Source organism: Sinohyriopsis cumingii, chromosome 17 (genome assembly GCF_028554795.1).
Source record: "Sinohyriopsis cumingii isolate HCF-2022 chromosome 17, ASM2855479v2, whole genome shotgun sequence".
Classification (NCBI taxonomy): Eukaryota; Metazoa; Mollusca; class Bivalvia; order Unionida; family Unionidae; genus Sinohyriopsis; species Sinohyriopsis cumingii.
Window position 1 is genome coordinate 97,551,482 of NC_142977.1, and position 20,120 is coordinate 97,571,601.

General features: G+C 37.5%; 1 protein-coding gene across 2 annotated transcripts in view; it reads left to right on the forward strand.

Annotated features, from left to right (window-relative positions):
* LOC149779505 (PAN2-PAN3 deadenylation complex catalytic subunit PAN2-like) overlaps nt 1-20,120 on the forward strand; it is a 141,814-nt gene that overhangs the window by 80,325 nt on the left and 41,369 nt on the right. For both annotated transcript variants that reach the window (XM_089940204.1, XM_089940205.1), the window contains exons 11-17: nt 1,099-1,226; nt 6,313-6,485; nt 9,193-9,353; nt 12,259-12,387; nt 14,497-14,646; nt 16,089-16,351; nt 19,121-19,263. In XM_089940204.1, coding sequence (XP_089796330.1) covers nt 1,099-1,226; nt 6,313-6,485; nt 9,193-9,353; nt 12,259-12,387; nt 14,497-14,646; nt 16,089-16,351; nt 19,121-19,263 — 1,147 coding nt within the window. The remainder of the gene's footprint in view (nt 1-1,098; nt 1,227-6,312; nt 6,486-9,192; nt 9,354-12,258; nt 12,388-14,496; nt 14,647-16,088; nt 16,352-19,120; nt 19,264-20,120) is intronic.

Sequence of the window (20,120 nt, forward strand, 5' to 3'; positions counted from 1 at the left end):
GTGCTGACTGGTGTTGGGAAAATTTCATTGTTGTAGTCAAGAAATCTGGCTCAATTAGGTTGATCCAAGTAGACATATGATGCTGAGCATTTCCTTCTGTGTTACCTATTCTTCTAACATTGTGATTTGTACTTTGCTGGAGAAAGGGGATTTAGTAGATTGTTTCTCAGAAATTACTTACCTGATCATATTACTATTAAACCACCACCCATCCCCACAGTATGAGCATCCAGTCTCATGGATCACTCAAGTTTAAACTGGTTATTTCTGTCATAAGGGTCACCACCTAGTGGGGCAAGGGGAGCTAATCTGAGTTGCTTCCCTTTGTGAGCTGTAGACAGAAAGACATATTCATGGCTGTATGTGGGCTGGACTCCTGAGCTATAAGAAATTATGCCTAATGTTAATGTGATTGGGTAAGTATTTCAGACAAAAACAGAAAAAAATGATTTAATTCAAGCTTTCTTTTTTCAGTATATTGTTGTTGTTATAGGGTTTAACGCAATTTTTCAGTACAAGATAGGCTATACATGGTGGCCAGTATGATGGTGGAGGATTTTCAGTATACAATAAATGTTGTACAAAATACCTGATGGGAATTTTTGATTTTATGACTGTTATATGGTTTGTGGTTTCAGCATCATTTTGCAGCACATAATAGGCTTCACCTGGTGGCCAGTATATTTTTGGTGGAGGAAGAAACTGGGTGTATAGGTTATATAGTGACATTCGTGAAGGTATCAGTGTCTGTCCAAAGAGTTTGATAACAAACTTTCAGCCACATAGTAAATTATATAACACTAACACATAACCAATGATAATAGTGGTCAGCTAATTTCTGTCTTTTAACATTGACTGATGTGTGGATGGAGATGGCAATTCCTGAAATGTGATTCAGCATTTGTAAGTTTGGTTAGATAGGGAAAGGGCACAGGTTGGTGAGAAAAATACAGTATTGGCGTGATGCTTATTAGTGGATCAATTTGTTATCTTGTGTATTAATTTTTCATGCGTATCTGATAGATTCATAGGTTACAAAAGTTAAATGGTTTATGTGTCAGGCTTGAATATTTATCAGATCAAACTTGTAAATTTCAGGTGGAACCAGTACCACCTATTCATGTAACAGATGAACTGACCCCATTGTCAGTCGTTCCAATAACTTACCCAACAAGTGGTCGTCTTCTCTCTGATTGGCCTGACCATCTGTGCAAGAAGGTCTACAGGTATGTTTTTTTTGCGCAGTATTGAATTGTCCTGGAATTTATGCAAATGCCTTCAAGTTTTTCTTAGATCATTGCACAATAACATTATTTTAGGAGATACCCAATACCTTACAAAAACCAGCCCTCCCAAGTAGAAAAAAGATACTAACAAGGTATTCTCTTGTCATGCCATTTTCAGATGCAGGCTTTTTCATAGATGTTCAGGCAAACTGGCACTGGATTCAGTGATAAATTTTCACATCACATGCAATATTGGACTGATCATGCAGTCATATACTGGGACCAGAACTTGTCCATCACTGGGATAGTCTCTGTTATGGTTCAGAGACAGCACTTTTCATGATGACTTCCTCTTAACCTGATACATGGATAGTGCTCAGAAACTATTCATGGACATTAGTGTTTCCAGGCGTAGATAGCCTCTCTGCTTAGTTTACAATCCTCATCAGGGGCCCCGAGTGGCCGAGTAGTCTAAAGCGCTGGCCATTACGGATCACTACCATCTCACCACTGTCTGCGTGGGTTCAAGTCTCGGATTCAGCCAACGTGGGTATGTGAGAAAGCTTGCCTGTAGCTTCTCGTGGGTCAGTGGTTCTTTCTGGTGTTTTCCCGGGTTCTTCCTCCACCATTAATACTGGCCGCCATGTATAGCCTATCGTGTGCTGAAAAATGGCGTTAAACCCCACAACAACAACAACAATCCTCATCAACCTACTTCCCTGTTCAGTCTTCACTACCATTGCAGGAATTTTTTCTCGCCACACATCTGAAGTCAAAGTTGGATGATCATAATCACTTTCATTTCTTCTTGACATCTCAACCAGTAAACATAAGTGTTCCATTAAACAGCTACAAAAGCTTTGGTAGATTTGCTGACATTTGGTTCTGCTTTAAGCGGCAACTAGAAGACCCAATCAGCAAACCTTTCTTCTTTCAACAACAAATTCCTCTCCTCCAAATTGACACCAGCTTTTTTACAATACTCACTCGATGGTTTTCCACTTTGAAGGTCTGGCTATTGACAAAGACATTGCATGGCTGGGATGTCAAAAATGACTTCAATTTGCCTTGACCAGAAACTTTTCCAAGACATTCAACAATTTCTTTGTGACATTGTAGCGATTCCATACTCGATCTGGTCAACATGAAGCTTATCTTAGTCTAGATCAGTGGTCTCAAACTCAAACCAACCTGAGGGTTGCATGTGGGCATATCCAATGGCCAAATGGTCGCACCACATTTGTTATCTCTTATGACACCTTGTGATGCCAATAATTTTGCAGGCCACAGGATATGGCTTGGAAGGCTGCATGTTTGAGACCCCCTGGTCTAGATTCCACCCTCCAGCAGACATGCCATGGAGTCATCCTTGTACATTATTCATGCACTAAACACATCAGCTCAACACTCTTATTTTTTTTACCGTGTTGGTGGCCTAGTTGTTAGAGCCTCCACCCTGGATGTGGGAGGTCATGGGTTTGGACCCCGGCTGAGTCATACCAGAGACTTCTAAAAATGGTACTAACAGCTGTCTCACTAGGCGCTCAGCATTAAGAGGTTAGTGTTAGGAATGGTCGGCCTGGTGTCAGGATAATGTGACTGGGTGGGACATCATGCTCCATGTCTGCGGCATGATGCCTCAGTGCTAGATATTACTTTAAACTGCCACACTGCAAATATCATAGTGATATGACTGGAAAATTGTAAAAGCTATGTTAAAAATCTAAATCACACACACATCACTCTCTTTTCCAGTTTCCTAATTGCTCCTGTAAACTACCAGCTTGTGGAGAAGGACAGTTTCTCATCCCCATTCTCGTGGATCAACAAAAGCAGTCCCAGCCTTTGTCATCAAATCACATATTCCATGGTCACATAGAAGAGATCAGAAAACAAGCCATCAGTCAGTTAAGCCATATGTTGGTCCAGCATTCCAGAACCCTGCCTTTGTTTCCCAAATGGAAAAAGAGAAATATGAAGGCTCTCCCACAGGCATACCAGATGGGGAAATCCTTGATCAAACCTTACTTGTTAGCTAGAGTCTTGTTTCCCTGAGCAATTGACAACAGGGTTTGGAGAGTCCAGTTTCTCTGCCTGTCAGCATCCTTTCCTCAAAAATGTGTATGCCATCTTTTCTAACGTGCTGGTGGTGGTGGGAGACCATATTCAGCAAACACCACTGTGTGGGAGAGTCAATGGACAAAAAACCCATGGGTATTACTAGTCACCTCACAAGGCCTACAAATTTCATTTCTCAACCCTTCCCAAAAGGTCCCCTTCACTACAGATAACCCCAAAGATTCATGCAAAGCCGACATTCTGCAGCAGGAAATAGAAACTCTCCTACAGACATGAATGTTAGAGATCATTCCAAACGCAGAGTCACTGGGATTGTACTCCAGTTCTGAGCCTACACATATCATATGGGTACTCCATTTCAGGATGGAGATCCATAAATCAGTCCACAGTGCTATCCAGGAGAGAGACTCAATGGTCAGCCTAATCTTTGAAGATGCATACCTTCATATTTCCTTGCACAGGTCTGTGAAATTCTCTTTGATATCATTTGCTAATTGAGAGCTGTTCATTCTGTGCCTGTCTCTGCATGTTCACAAAAGTTATGGACTGGGTCATGTCACAATTCAGGACCACCACCAAATCCCAGACTGCCTTAGATGCAGGAGGTTGTGGGCTCAAACACTGGCTGAGTCATACCAAAAGACTTATAAAAATGATACCAGCAGATGCCTCACTTTGTGCTCAGCATTAAGAGGTTAGTGTTAGGACTGGTCGGCCTGGTGTCAGGATAATGTGACTTGGTGGGACATGATGCTACATGTCTGCAGCATGATGCCCCAGTGCTAGATATCTATATAAACTCTCACACTGCAGACATTGTAGCAATATGACTGAAAAATTGTTAAAAGTACGTTAAAAATCCAAATCACACACACACATACAAATCTCAGACGTTGAATTTTCTGGCTGACATCCTCCAAAAATCACAAGTTGAGCAACTTTTTGCACAAAGACATGAAAGTCTTTGTTTCTCTCATGCTTTGACTTGGATTCCTTATCACCAAGGAACTTTGCCTATGAGATCAAATTGTTATAGTCTTGAATTGCATTAGGCTCCATGTCAACAAATGATACAACCTCTTTGAGCTTACAGCCAGCATCCAACTTCAGGATCAAATGCCAGGTTACCATAATTTGTACAAACGCCAGTACAACTGGCTGTTGTGTTTATCCCTTGTTGACCTTCCAAAAATACAAGTGTGTTTCTGGTCCCATAGGAGCTGTCCATACATCAATTGTGTGAAGATGAAAGACAGTGAATGCCTTTCAGTTGTGGTAAGAGATGTTATCTGGAATGTTGCTGTTGTTGTTGTTTTGGGTTTAATGCCATTTCTGAGTGCAAGATAGGCTATACATGGCAACCAGTGTAACTAGTGGAGGAAGAACTTGTGAAAACCTCAGTAAGAACCACTGACCCATGGGAAGCTACTGGCAAGCTTTCGTGCATACCCACTTTGACCATGCCCATGACTCAGACCCATGTGGACAGAGGTAAGATGGAAATGATCAGGACAGGCAAGCACTTTAGACCACTCGGCCACTGGGGCCCCTGTTTGAAACATGTGTTCTGATTCTTTCTGACATATTGATTGTTATTGCTTACCTGTGAAGGTGAGGATAAACCAGATCTCCAGATCGTTGCCTTCTGGTCTGGAGTTTCCTCAGTTGGTGTCACCACTGACAAATCCACTTTAAAGGTCACCACTGACAAATCCACTATAAAGGTCACCACTGACAAATCCACTTTAAAGTCTACCGCATCCAAGCCTCATTTGGTGTCACCACTGAGAAATCTACTTTAAAGGTCACCACTGACAAATCCACTTTAAAAGTCACCACTGACAAATCCACTTTAAAGGTCACCACTGACAAATTCACTTTAAAGTCTACCGCATCCAAGACAGGTTTAATGCCCTTTTTTACTTGCTGTCCTTATGGAAAAAGTCCATATAAGCAGACAGGTCCATCAGATGGATGGATGGTGTTCAGGCAAGACTGCATCTGTTTGTGTCACCTTTCTGTTGATCTATTTATAATGAGGCAGAAAGTCAAGCTTCCAACCCTAGTATCCCTAGTTTCAGAACCAGACTGCTGTAAAGTCAACATCCGATTTCAGAATCGGAAAGTCTCATTGAATATGCCTTTTCACCAACCCTGCTGATTCTCAAGGTCATTCAGGAGGCAAGGAAATCTAAATACATACTTATCCTGATCGCTTCTCAGGTACATTTTGAACAAATAGTTCTCCTGAATCATCCCAACCCAGAAATGCTGAACCAGCACAAAATGCTTATATCAAGTTGAACTTTAAGAAAGAAAAAAAAAATTTATGCAAACAAATGCTTGACAGAATTGCTTGCACATGAACGATTATTGTTTTGAAAGCTTATGGGGGGGGATGGATAATCCTCTTCTTAGTGTTCAAAGCAGAGAAACATCACTTCGTTAAATGCCATGGTGCTTCAGATAGCTAACCTATTCCTTTGGCATTTTTAGGAGACGTTTGGCCCAGTTACAGTCAAAGTCTATGTTCCACAATTTACCCATGAGTCAGAATTAGGGAACATTCATGTTTTAACTGGACCTTGTTTCATATCTGTCACTCTTCAGTTTCTCTCACGACAGCCCCAGTTTCATTGCCAAAGACATCGTAGTGATATGACTGAATTTTTTTTTAAAGCTACATTAAAAATCCAAATAACACACACATACTCTATGTTAATCCACCACTTTATGCTCTTTGTTAATCTGCCTTAATACTGTATGATTGTTAATTTACCCCTTTGTACTGTATGTTAATCAACCCCTTTGTACTGTATGTTAATCTATCCTTTGTACTGTATGTTAATCTACCCCTTTGTACTGTATGTTAATCTAACCTTTTGTACTGTACGTTTGTTAATCTACCCCTTATATGGTTTCTTAATCTATTGCTTATACTGTATGTATGTGGTCATCGCTGTTGCTTAAAATCTGTTATTTAATGAAGTAACTTTTTACCTTATAGGAAGCCAAAGAAAATTGAACCTGAGGTTCTGAGGACCATGAAGGTCTACCAGAATGTTGGTTATGCTCCCAACCCTGGCAAGGAGAGGCGGAACCAGATACCGTACGTTATGGAGGATAAGAATGCAAAGAAAAAGGGGAAAAAAAATGTACTAGAGTCACCTTTGGGAAGAGGTAAAAAGGATTTGAAACATGTATGTCATAATAACAAGTTGAAAGTTGGAAACTTTTCATTGAATTGGACTACTGTCTGTTCACTTGTATCAATCGAGTACCAATTGTCATGGTGTACTAATTTTTGTGGTGTACTTTTTTCATGGTGTGCCAGTCTTTGTGGTTGCAAAAACACCCCACAGATTTAAAGACCCAGCAAATACTATTTATACTCACTGCATAGAAACTGATCTACCAACATATTATTTGATGGCAGATTTGTTGTTGTTGTTGTGGGGTTTAACGTCATTTTTCAGCACACGATAGGCTATACATGGTGGCCAGTATTAATGGTGGAGGAAGAATCCGGGAAATTGCTAAATGACGTCTGATGATGTCTAGATGAAAATTAATGGTCATGTCTACGTTAGGTTTTTACTTAATGATCTCTAGTGATGTTTAGATGAAAATAGTACTGATATGACAGTTAATATAACACCATGGTGGCCTTCTTCAAAACTTTATTCCTTCTGAATGGATGACTATATCAGCATGGGGTTTTCAGTGAAAATGGTGCTCATCAATTTCCCTTCATATGTCCAGTATGGCTTCTGAGGTGGCCATCTATAAACCTCTTTTACTCTCTTCAACAGATGGTCATTTCGACATTGGATGTTCACTGAAAGACTTCTTATGATATATAGTTAATTCTAAATTCAAAACATGGCCATGTTAAAAATAATTTCATCACTACTTTTTTTGAATGGATGATCATAATGAGTTTTCATTGAAACACTTCCTATTATGTCAAGTCGATCATAAATGAAAATGATGCTGATGTTGCTTCCAATATGGTCATTGTAATATCTAGTTTGTCCTAAGTAAAAATGGTACATGTCAGACTTCTCCTTGGACATCCAACATGACTATTTTGATGGCTGACTTCGAAATCTTATCATGGCTAATCATACTTTACGGATTGTAATATCAACATGGAATTTCACTTAAAGACTTCATATGATGTCTTATTGTCCCAAAATGAAAACATTGCTGATCTGACGACGTTCAGTATGGATACCCTAGTGGCCATCTTAAATACCTAGTTATTGTTATACTTCCTGAAAGATTAGTCATATCCACATGGAGTTTTAACAAATAGACTCTGTAGTTACAAGAAGAAATGATCTTATTTTAGATTCCTGGAAATCATTACATTTAAGTCTCTTGTTTTAGGATCCCCAGACCTCCCCTGTCCTAGTTGCAAAGGTTTTCAAAATCATGCAGAATGTTCACTTTTAGAATTTTATTTCAGATAGTTTTCTCTGTTTGGCAGATTTCTTTACCAAAATGATGGGCTCAGGTCCAGTTCCCACCTAGTCAAGAAAAATCCTTATTCTAAATGAAAATGGTACTGATCTGACATCCAATATGGCCATCATGCACCCATCTTGAGAATTTTTTTGTTTTATTGCTTCACCTAGATGGTGATATTTACATGGGGTTTTCACTGGAAGATTTTTTATGATGTGTATTTGATTATTAAAGAAATTTTGCAGATTACACTTTCAGCATGACTGCTTTCTTGCTTTTATTGTTCACGCAATGGTGGTACCTTAAATAAACGTTGCATGGCTCTGATTATTTTTTTTTTGTAATGCTAGGAATAATTTTTGACTCTGAGGGAAGTTGAGATCTGTACCTCGCTGTACTCATTGTTTAATTGTTATTTCCGATTTCATTATAGTGAATTTACTACAGCGTTGGCAGTCTTGAAATACTAGAATTAAACTGATGGCATTTGTAAGATGGCATTTCCGAGGTTTGATTTGTTAGTCCTTACTGCTACTTCATCTGGCTGAAAAATATGCTACTTTTTTGTATATCAGCTTTCATTTGTGCTTTTATTTAAAGTTTCCATTCTTGATTTTTGTTAATAACAGACATAATACTTCATTTAAAAAATAAAAGATTTTAATTATCTTTCAAATAAAGTTAGGATGATCTACTGCTTGAGTTATGTTACAGCTGTTGATAAAATGTACAATATATACTTGCTTATTTGTTGAGTCCAACTGGAAACAGCAAGATCCTGGTTTGCCATAGCATAATGTGCATTCATATCAGGGTCTATGCTTTTCTACTGTTCCAAATAAACTGCAGAGACCCAGATCTGCCTGTGCATTTTGTGATGACAAATCCAGGTCCGTGCAGTTTATAGTTGGACTCTGTTCTTGATATGAAGAAAATGAGCTGGATGAACATAAATAGCAAATTATCACTGTAACTCATTACTTGTGCTATTAGGAATTTCTTTAATTGTATTTATTTGATACCAGAGGAAGATAAAAACATAGATCTCTTGTTTTTCTTTTGATGGACATTATAGAATTTTAATGATCATGATACTTTAATTTTTTTAAAAATTAAAAGAAAGAAGTTATTTAAAAAATCTTAACATTGAAAAGAATTTATATTTTTAAGACTCTGAAGTTTTACAGATTTTACCATAATCATAAATATTTTGGGTAGAAAAATTAAATATTGTAGGCATGTTTGTACCCATATGTAGATGACCTGATCAGATTTATATGCCATTAAAGCAGATTTTCAAATGCTTTGCATTTTTTATCATTTTGGAGCATACTTTGCAAACACAAACCTTATTGTTTTCATATTTTTTTTACAATGTAGAATCAGATGAAATAATTCAAACTTTCTGTCATTTTAGGGGATGATCCTTTCATGCAGACTCCTAAAAATTATATGAAGGTTATTCTGAAGTATTCCAAACTCGGCTTGGAGGACTTTGATTTTCGTCATTACAACAAGACTCCTTTTGCTGGCTTAGAGACGCATATCCCAAATGCTTACTGCAACTGTATGCTACAGGTTAGTCATGTAAACAGCACCAATACGATAAAATGGTAATAATAAAGACCTTCAGTTGTTTTATTATCTAAAAAAGTCCATGATAAATCATAAATAATTCTGCCTACAAATAAATATAATGGGCAAACTATTGATCTGTAAACCATTGACACATCCACTGTCCAGAAATTCCCACAATTTATCCATCCACTGTCCAAAACTTTGCACAATTTATCTGTCCACTATCCAGGAATGCCCACAATTTATCCGTCCACTGTCCAGAAATTTGCACAATTTATCTGTCCACTGTCCAGGATTTCCCACAATTTCTCGTGAAATATGCAAGCTTTTGCTCAAAACTTAGTTGTTAGAATTCATTGCTCTACTCAAGTTAAAGCTTTCAAAATTTAAAGGATCTGACCATTGCAGTGGTTAGAGCATCTGCCTCGGATTTTTAGGTTGTGGTTTTTAACCCAGGCCGAGTCATACCAAAGACTTAAAGAAACGGTACTAACAGCTGCCTCACTAGGTGCTCAGCATCAAGAGGTTAGTGTTATGACCGGTGGGTCTGGTGTCAGGATAATGTGACTGGGTGGGACATGATGCCACAGTGCTAGACATCACTATAAATTACCACACTGCAAACATTGTTCAAATCCCTGCTGAGTCATATCAAAGATTCAATAAAAATAGTTCTAACAGCTGCCTCACTAGGTACTCAGCATTAAGAGGTTAGTGTTCGGACTGTTTGACCTGGTGTCAGGATAATGTGACTGGGTGGGACATGATGCAACAGCGCTAGACATCACTATAAATTGCCACACTGCAGACATCGTTCAAACCCCTGCTGAGTCACATCAAAGACTTAATAAAAATGGTTCTAACAGCCGCCTCGCTAGGCACTCAGCATTAAGTTTAGTGTTAGGACTGGTTGACCTGGTGTCAGGATAATGTGACTGGGTGTTACTTGATGCTACATCTCTGCAGTATGATGCCCCAGTGCTAGACATCACTGTAAACTGCCAGATGGCAGACATTGTAGTGCTATGGCTGAAAAATTGAGAAATCTATGTATCATTTATTCATCGTTGTTATTGTCATGATTCTATATTAGAGTTTGATGTGCTTTCGAGGCAGTTAAAATACATTGTTCTCTGGTTTGCACACCAGCCATTGCATTCAAATCCTTGTATTAAACTTGTGAAATATTCTGTCGTGATGCGCCAGAATCATATGATGCTAAATGTAACATTTCATGCTTTCAGTTTAATTTATAGCAATAGGTTTTTTTATATAAAAAAATCAATAATAACCACAAAATATCATTCTTTTGCATTCATGACATTTATGAAATGAGTAATTTTGATTTCCAGCATGCATTAGAAGAAATTATTTACCTTTTATTATAATTTTTAGGTAATATCCCATACAGTGATAGTGAAAACTGGACAGTCTCTGATCTGGAATTCTCTATACAGTGGTCTCCCTCTTAACAGCCCCCCCTCCAACCAGCGGCCACCTGTGTAATATAAGTATATGAGATATCTTTCATCATATGTGTGAACCTCGCAGACAGCAGGGTTTTCCTCCCAAGATGAGCAGTGTCTCCCATCTCTCTTGTGTATAAAAAATTATTATAGAAAAACTTTAATTTAAAAAAAAAAAAATTACACCTTGCTTCCAGTGTGTCTGGTATATTTTTGGTAAAACTGCCAGCGATCACATGACTGAACTCTCTTAAACAGAGCAGGAAGATTTAGTTGCCAATTTCAAGCAGCATAAAACAATTAACTCCCCTTTTGTTGGCAAGGTCAGTTGACCTCAGTGTTTGAAGTTTGTTGACATGGATACATACTTGGTATGCTAAGAAGTAAGTCTGATATGATTAAAGAGATTAATTAATTATGGCTGGATTACCAAAGAGCTAATTCAGTATAAAACAGGGTTATTTGGCTTCAGTTGTTTAAAGTTTGTTGAGATGTTGAACTGTGCATTATCTCCCATTGCTAAAATGCCAAAATCTTAGCAACCAAAATATCACATGAATTTCATTGATGGGTGGAAACAGGAATTTCTGTGGTTGGAATTAAGTTCAAAGGACATGAATATGCATTGTGTCTTTCCCATAAAGCTGATTTTAAAATCTGCCACGGTGGCAAGAATAACATTGCACTTCATGCAGCATATTAAATGTGACAAGTATACCGTCACTGAAATCCATGTTTGTTGAATCAGCATCAGATGTGGATAAACTTTATAGCTGAACATAATCTTTTATTTTCAGTAGCAAATTATTTTTCAGATGTCAAAATGTTTCCTGAGTCAGAAAAGTTCTCATACAAATGGACGAAAACTACTCGCATAGAGACCCAAGTTTTGTTTCCTCATTTGGATAAAAAAGTTAAAAATTTAGAAACTTTGCCATTATCATTGAGGATACTCCCTCTTTTGAAGTCAGAACTCCAAACCAAATCTTTGTGAATCTTCTGATTTGTCCCAAGCTGACACCCCTATTCTGTTGCATGTATGTTTTAGTGTCGTAAAATCTACAGTTCCTGACTTTCTAAATTGAAAGTCTGAATACATTACAGAATACTAGATCGATGGCCATGACACTGTTACGGGTAAAATTTAAACAACTATGGTAAATGAATTTGTTTAGTATTTGCTTTGGCAAGCCTGATCCAAGGAAATTCCTAATTTGGGTCCAATCATACATGAGAAGCCATTTGTATTCATGTCTCGGTTGGATATTTCTGATTTCAAGGCACCAAAATTGATGGCTGGTAAAATTGTTCTATAAAAAGCATCAGAATGTGTACTTCACTTCTGGTACTTCTGAAAATAAACTGTCTGAAAACTGAACATTTTCATCAGGAGTGTCCAGTTTTAAAAAGTTTGACAATTTAGTATTAATATTATGCAGGTGTTTTTCTTCATTGAGCCACTGCGATGTGCCCTGCTGAATCACTTGTGTGGGCGAGAGTTCTGCTTGTCTTGTGAGCTGGGTTTTCTCTTTCACATGCTAGACAAGCAGAAAGGACATTCCTGTCAGGTGAGTATCAATTATTCCACTTAGATTGTCTTTTGTCTCGCTCGAGCAACATTATTTCTTTGCTTCAAAGTAGGTTTTGGTTTTGGCTTCCTTTTGGGGCGACCACTTCGGTGGCCTGAGTGGTTAGAACGTTCCCCCCTAGGATGTGGGAGGTTGAGGGTTCGAACCCCGGCCAAGTCATACTAAAGACTTATTAAAATGGTACAAGCAGCTACCTTTCTTGGTGCTCAGCATTAAGTGGTTAGTGTTAGGACTGGTCAGTCTGGTGTCAGGATAATGTGACAGGTTGGGACATGATGCCACATGTCTGCAGCATGATGCCCCAGTGCTAGACATCACTATAACTGCCACACTTCAGACACTGTAGTGATATGACTGAAAAAATGTTAAAGCTACAATCAGAATCGAAAAAACACACACTCATGCACTCATTCATTGTTATTAGTTGGACATGTACCATGTTTTGGAGTCTTATCTTTAATATCTAGGTCATGGTTCAGTATTTTTAGTTTTCTGTAATACTTTCAATTCCTGTATATGGCGTGATAGCTGATTGAGATTAAGCGATGAAATGCGTTAAACTTGCAGATCATCATTAGAATGTGTTTTGTGCAGTGCTTTGGGGGTACAATCGTCAAGGTGGAGGTCATGACTCAGTATTTTACATTTTTCTGGCACACTTTCCTTTTTTGCTCATTAATATCGAAGTCATTTGCAAATAATAAATTAAACTTGATATACATGTAGAAATTATTTTTAGAAGGTGTTTTGCATAGCATGTTGGGTATCCTATTTTTAGGCTCAAGGTTGTAGCTTGATATTTTAAATTTTGTTATCGTTTTCTTTCAGTAGTGTTTAAAAAGCCATTAGAGATATAGAGATTATAGGTGGTATACTTATAACTTATTACATGTAGCTGGTTTTTTTGTATATATTGTATTACATGCCTCTTTTCAGAGTCAAGGTCCCTGAATAAATATTTCATGTTTCAATAACATTTTCCCATTTAGCTCTCACTATATGCTGTCAAGATAAATGGATGAACTTTAATATATTTGTTTTTTGTTACTAGAAAATGTTTTGCATTTCCCCATTGGGGCTCTATCTTCAAGTTCAAGGTCACAGATCTATTACATTATGGTTGTTTTTGTTTCTACTTTGTGTCATGAAATCTGTTTGAGGTTCTGGTATAAACAGTGGTATCACAGTTCTGGTATCACAGTTTCTGTCTTCAAGCTCATAGTAAGTGATCATTTTCATCCCCATTTGTACACTTTACTCTAATGCCATTTTGAGACAAATCCATGAAACTTTATTACTTTCCGTGTCTGCTCAGTATCTCAACAACTCAGTGTACAAGAGTCATATTCAGATTTCATCATTCTGTACTTGATGATCATGCCACAGTTGGTGGGGAACATAATTTCATTGAATTTGCTTGTTTCTCTTTAATTGTCTTTGCATTTTATATATTTTGTTTTGTTGATCTGGGTGGCCTAGAGGTTAGAGCATCCATCTCAGACATGGGAGATTGTGGGTTCGAACCCCAGCCAAGTCATACCAAAGACTTATTAAGAAAAATGGTACTAACAGCTGCCTCACTAGGCATTCACCATTAAGAGGCTAATATTAGGACTGGTTGGCCTGGTGCCAGGATAATGTGACTGGGTGGAACATCATGCTACATGTCTGTGGCATGATGCCCCAGTGCTAGACATCACTATAAATTGCCACACTGCAGACATCATAGTGATATGACTGAAAAAGTGTTAAAGCAACATTAAAATCCAAAATAGACACTGTACTTGATGACCATGCTATAGTTGGTGGGGAACATAATTTCATTGAATTTGCTTGTTTCTCTTTGTCTTTGCATTTTATATATTTTATTTTGTTGAGCTAGCATATTTTCAAGCTGCACAAATGTGGTTGGGACACATGGCATTGTCTTTGTCTTCCACACATGCATACAGTCAAAAGTTTACAATTAAGTCAGTTTCTTGGGCATGACGGTGTTAGATTTGTGTTACATGAACAGAGTTCTTTTATATCATTTATCTATGATATTTTATTATATGGACTATTATATTGTTATGTTTCATTTTTTAGGCCAGTAACTTTCTTCGTGCTTTCCGCACTTTGCCTGAGGCTTCAGCACTTAGTCTCATCTTGGGCGAGTCTGAAGAAATATTACAGAGGGTTAACCTGGGTCATCTCATTCAAAGTTGGCAGCGATTCATTCATCAACAGATTCATTCAGTAAGTTTCCATGTTTGCATTTTTTTCTTTCCTTACAATTCAAAACTTAATTTTAATATAAGTAACACATCACCTGTTATTATTACATTGCTTTCACTTTTTCAGGTGCTTGTCGACAGTCCATGATAAATACCCGCCTTCTATTAATAATTGGAGGGTCTAGAACAAACATAATTCCAGTTTGATACCTTTGTGTTTTCTGTTATTCAGAGTATCTTCTTCTTTTAATGCTGTTAAATGCATCCATGGACATTTGCCACTGTTTCTAGTGTCTTTTGGAATATTTTCCTTCAAACATATCAATTTTCATTTTGCACATGACAATTTCTCTTCAGTCCAGTTCTAGCATATTTTTACAGTTAACTGGGACAACTTTTGTTTATTTTGAAACCAACAAGCTGAGTAAAATTAAAAATTTAAATTTATTTCCATAGAACACAAAGTGACAATTTAAAGTTTAATTTTATTGTTGAGCTTTGGCTTTTTATTTATTTTATTTATGCATTTTCTTTGCATAGTTGTTACGCCATCTCCCCCCACTTCCTTAAGGCAGATGTAAACATTGTTTGAACTGAGCATTTTATTTTTTGCCCACCATGATTTTGATATCCCCTGAATTAAGGTTCTTACTGAATTTTTCAGATAATTGCATATTGTTTGTCATTAATGTGGGGGGGGGGAGGAATTTATAAGTTTACAATTTACCTTGAGTGTTCAAAGTATTTACTCCAAAAATGAATTGCAAAATACCCAGGACATTTTATATACATATATAGGTCTAGGTCTATGCAGTTTGTTAGGTCTAATTTCAGAAACAAAACAACATAGATCGTGATTTGTGAACACATTATATGACTAGGTTGTTTGCAATTGGGCCCAACTTGTAAGGATGTATATATGGTAGGTTCAATACAGTGGTCAAGTCGTTAGAGTGTCCGTCTCAGATGTGGGAGGTATCAGGTTCGAACTCTAGCCAAGTCGTACCAAAGACTTATAAAAATGGTACTAGCAGCTGCCTTGCTTGGTGCGCAGCATTAGGAGGTTAGTGGGTGGCCTGGTGTCAGGATAATGTAACTGGGTGGGACATGATGCTGCTTGTCTGCAGCATGATGCTCCAATGCAAGACCTCACTATAAACTATCACACTGCAGACATTTTAGCAACATAGCTGAAATTTTTTTAAAGCTACATTAAAAATCCAAAACATGCACACAATACAGCATGTGAGCAGATAGTGAGATATAGGTACAGCTGTAGGTGTCAGTCTTCTGATAGATTCTGGTTATCAAGCAGTTTACATAAATATAAAACTTGTATATTAGTCTTTGAAAGTCATCCAGCATGCATCATGGTAAATTTTGCAGGTATAAGCATTGTTAAGTGGTGGCCTTGTTGATGGCATTATAAAGAGTGCAAGTCTAAATGAATATTTTCTGGCTCAGGAAACCTGCACCAAAATAACAGTGCCTGTAGAGGAGGAGAAACCACTGCAGGCAGCAGCACCAGATATCACATCTTCAAGTGGAGTCACAGTGGCTGATGAAAAAAACTTGGAAACCTCATCGTCTTCATCATCGAAGTCAAAGAAAAAGAAAAAGAAGAGCAAGAAAAAGGAGAGAGAGGAGAAGGAGAAGAAAGAACAACGAGAGGAGAGTCCTCATAATGTTGAAATTCCCATTCATCCTGTGCAGGAGGAAAAAACAGTGTAAGTTACCAACAGCAAATAGGAATATCATAAATGAACCAAATGTAACATTTTAAAGAATTGTGGGAAAATGTAGCACACATAACTTCATGTGCACAGTCTTGCTCAAGCCACTTTAGTGCTATCGAGTTTTCCAATATCACAGGGTATCACTCAGGAATATGATTCAATGACATTTCACTTTTTAACTTGCCTGATGGATCGCTTCGACGGCCTAGTGGTTAGAGCGTCCGCCTCAGATGTGGGATGTTGTGGGTACAAACCCCAGCCGATTAATACCAAAGACTTATAAAAATTGGTACTTACAGCTGCCTTGTTAGGCACTCAGCAATAAAGGGTTAATGTTAGGACAGGTTGGCCTTGTATCAGGATAATGTGACTGGGCAGGACATCATGCTACATGTCTGCAGCATAATGCCCCAGTCCTAGACATCACTATAAACTGTCACGCTTGCCAGTAGCTTCCCATGGGTCAGTGGTTCTTCCCTGTGTTTTCCCAGGTTTTTATAGTTTATCATGTACTGAAAAATGGCTTGAAGCACATGACAGCAAAAAGATCTTAGATTTTAAAAACTTCTTGGCAGATTTTAACAAATTTGATGGCATCCTGACAAAAAGGGCTTTCAGGTGTGTACAAATGTTGCATATCTGCCATTACTAAATACTAGATAACTTAAGCAACTTAAAATAACTGCAACAGAATTTGACCAAATTTTGCCTTCAATATTTTGACATAAAGGGCTTTCAGGTGTATATAAAATGTTGATTTGTCATTACTAAATACTAGATTACCTTTAAGCAACTTAAAATAACCGCTCAACAGAATTTGACCAAACTGTACCTAAAGTATTATTTCATGAATGGCTTTTAGGTCATATATAAATGATTCCTCTCTGGTAACAAATGTGGCCACTTTTACTAAAATTATAACACCTTTAAATGACTTCTGAACAAATTTTTTTCTTCAGAATTTGATAATTATACAGAAAGCTTCATTGCATAAATGACTAAGATTTTTTACATATGATGTCAATTACTAAAAACAGTACTACTTATAAATTACTTTGAGGTTTGCTTCAGAGAATGCTGGTAAGTATTTTAAAATGTTCACCAGGCTTTGAAAAGTGCTTAAATTTTTAAACAAGTGGATTTCATTAAAAAACGTCAGTTTACTGAGACAAATATGATGAAAGAAAATAAAAGATCTATTAGAAATGTTACAAACCTGATCATCTTAATGTTTTAGTGCCCTGGGATGCATATGTATTCTGTGAGACTTGCTGTTAGGCCACTTACATGCTCACTAGTACTTGGCCTTGTTTGGTATTGTAATGATATATATTGGGACATTAAGGCTGATCAAAAACTGGTAAGTACTCTGTGATGGGAAGCACAATTTCAAACATGATTGTTCTAAACACTTTGAATTTTGTTTATATGGGGTAGGTAGGTCAAGCAATAAGCAAAGAGTCATGTGTTATGTTGGTCAAAAGAAGTTGGATCACCTTAAGTCATATGATAGTGGGAACATCACCATTGACCTGTATAATGATAATTTTGGTTGGAAAAGGGCTCCTAAAATGGCTTGTTTCTGGCCCACTTGAAACAAGTAAAAAATAGCATGTAGAATACAGTATTATAGTTTAAGAAGTTAGACAGTATTAAATTTTATAAAGTTAGTAATACCTTTGATAAAGTTAGACAGTAATACATTTTATAAAGTGGGGCCCTGAGTGGCCGAGTGGTCTAAAGCGCTCTCCGTCACGGATCACTGCCATCTCACCTCTGTCTACGTGGGTTCGAGTCTCGGGCTCGGTCAATGTGGATATGTGAGAAAGCTTGCCGGTAGCTTCTCGTGGGTCGGTGGTTCTTTCCGGGCTTTTCCCTGGTTCTTCCTCCACCATTAATACTGGCCGCCATGTGTAGCCTATCTTGTGCTGAAAAATGGCGTTAAACCCCATAACAACAACAACAACATTTTATAAAGTTAGTATTACATTTTATAAAGTTAGACAGTAATGCATTTTATAAAGTTAGTATTACATTTTATAAAGTTAGATAGTAATATATTTTATAAAGTTAGACTAATATATTTTATAAAGTTAGACAGTTATACATTTTATAAAATTAGACTATTACATTTTATAACATTTCAATTGATGAAGGAATACCATAGAACTAACATGAGCACAAAAGTGGAGATCTGACTGGGTGGGTCATCATGCTACATGTCTGCAGCATGATGCCCCAGTGCTGGACATCACTATAAACTGCCACACTGCAGACATCATAGCGATATGACAAAGTGGGAGATCTGGCAACTCCATTGAAAATGTTGATGCATGCAACCTTAGGTCAAACATTCCTACTATCATTATAACTAGGGACCTCTGGAGCCAAAGTAACTTTACCTAGATCTGTGAGTGAAAATGCTTTCTGGCAAGAGTCCCAAGAAGTCTCTTTACATTCTCCTGACAAGAGTGAAGGGCATAAATAAGAATCAGATATTGTCAATAAAGATTAAGTTGGATTATTTTTGCTTAAACATGAAAAACTCAGGAGTTTGAAATTCTGGAAAGATGCTAACTCCAAAACATGTGTAGTTGAGATGATTGCATGACTACCATCTGTTTTTTTTGTCACGGGGAAAAATGTAATAAATAAGTCATCAGATGCTCATATTATTATTATAATGCAAGCCTTGGTTAAAGAGATGAATACCATTTGATTTCATCCCTTGCATACATCCATTGTTGAATTTTTTTTCAGGAATGAGACAGAGAAGTCCATCATCACAGATCTCTTTGGTTTGGACCAGGTTTCTACACTGACATGCAAGTGTGGTCAGGAGACGAGCAGGAACACTAAACTTACACTGATAAACCTACGCTATCCAGACTGCTCTCCTCAAGGTATATTCACTTTCTTCTCTTCCACAGAGGTAAAAAGTTTTCAGTATTTTCACTGCAATCATTGAGTTTTTTTTTCACCTTGAAAACTTACATAACCAGTAAGGAAAATCAATTTGGACCCCAAAAAATTCAAATAGTTCATTTGTTTAGTCATTTTGCTGAAATAATGTGTATGCCATACTTGCTCCAGAACTCTTCATCTAATGATAAATAGCTGTTTGTTATATCTCTGCACATATGATAGTATTGCATGGTAAAAATACAAATATTCATAAAATTTTCAAGCCTGATACTACAACTTTACTCCGAAATTCAAGTAAGCCTGTTTATGAAGATTTAAATTTAGAAGCGTCTAGTCTTAAACAAAACAGTTATGAATAATGGTTTTATAAATGTTCATTAAAATTGGGATATTGACCATGAAGTAACTTATTTGGCTTTCTAGTTGTGGCAAGTTATAGGGTATTCAGTTGTTGTTTGGGGTTGAATGCTATTTTTCAGTGCATGCTAGGCTATACATGGCAGCCAGTATAATTGGTGGAAGAACCCGGGAAAACCCCAGTAAGAATCACTGACCCAGGGGAAAGCTACCGGAAGCTTTCTCACCTACCCACTTTGGCTGAGCCCGAGACTCAAACCCAAGTGGACAGAGGTGAGCACTTTACACCACTTGGCCACCTAGGGTACCAGGGTTATGTTCAGTGTACATGATTCAAACAACTCAAATTGGTCATCGCTGGAATCCCATTCAAAGATCCATCAAAGTCATGGTAATGCAGGTAGTATCATGTGCTGTGCTTTTGAAGATGCATACAATTGGTTTTGAGTCTCATTCTCCAGCTATATTTCTGTGTTTA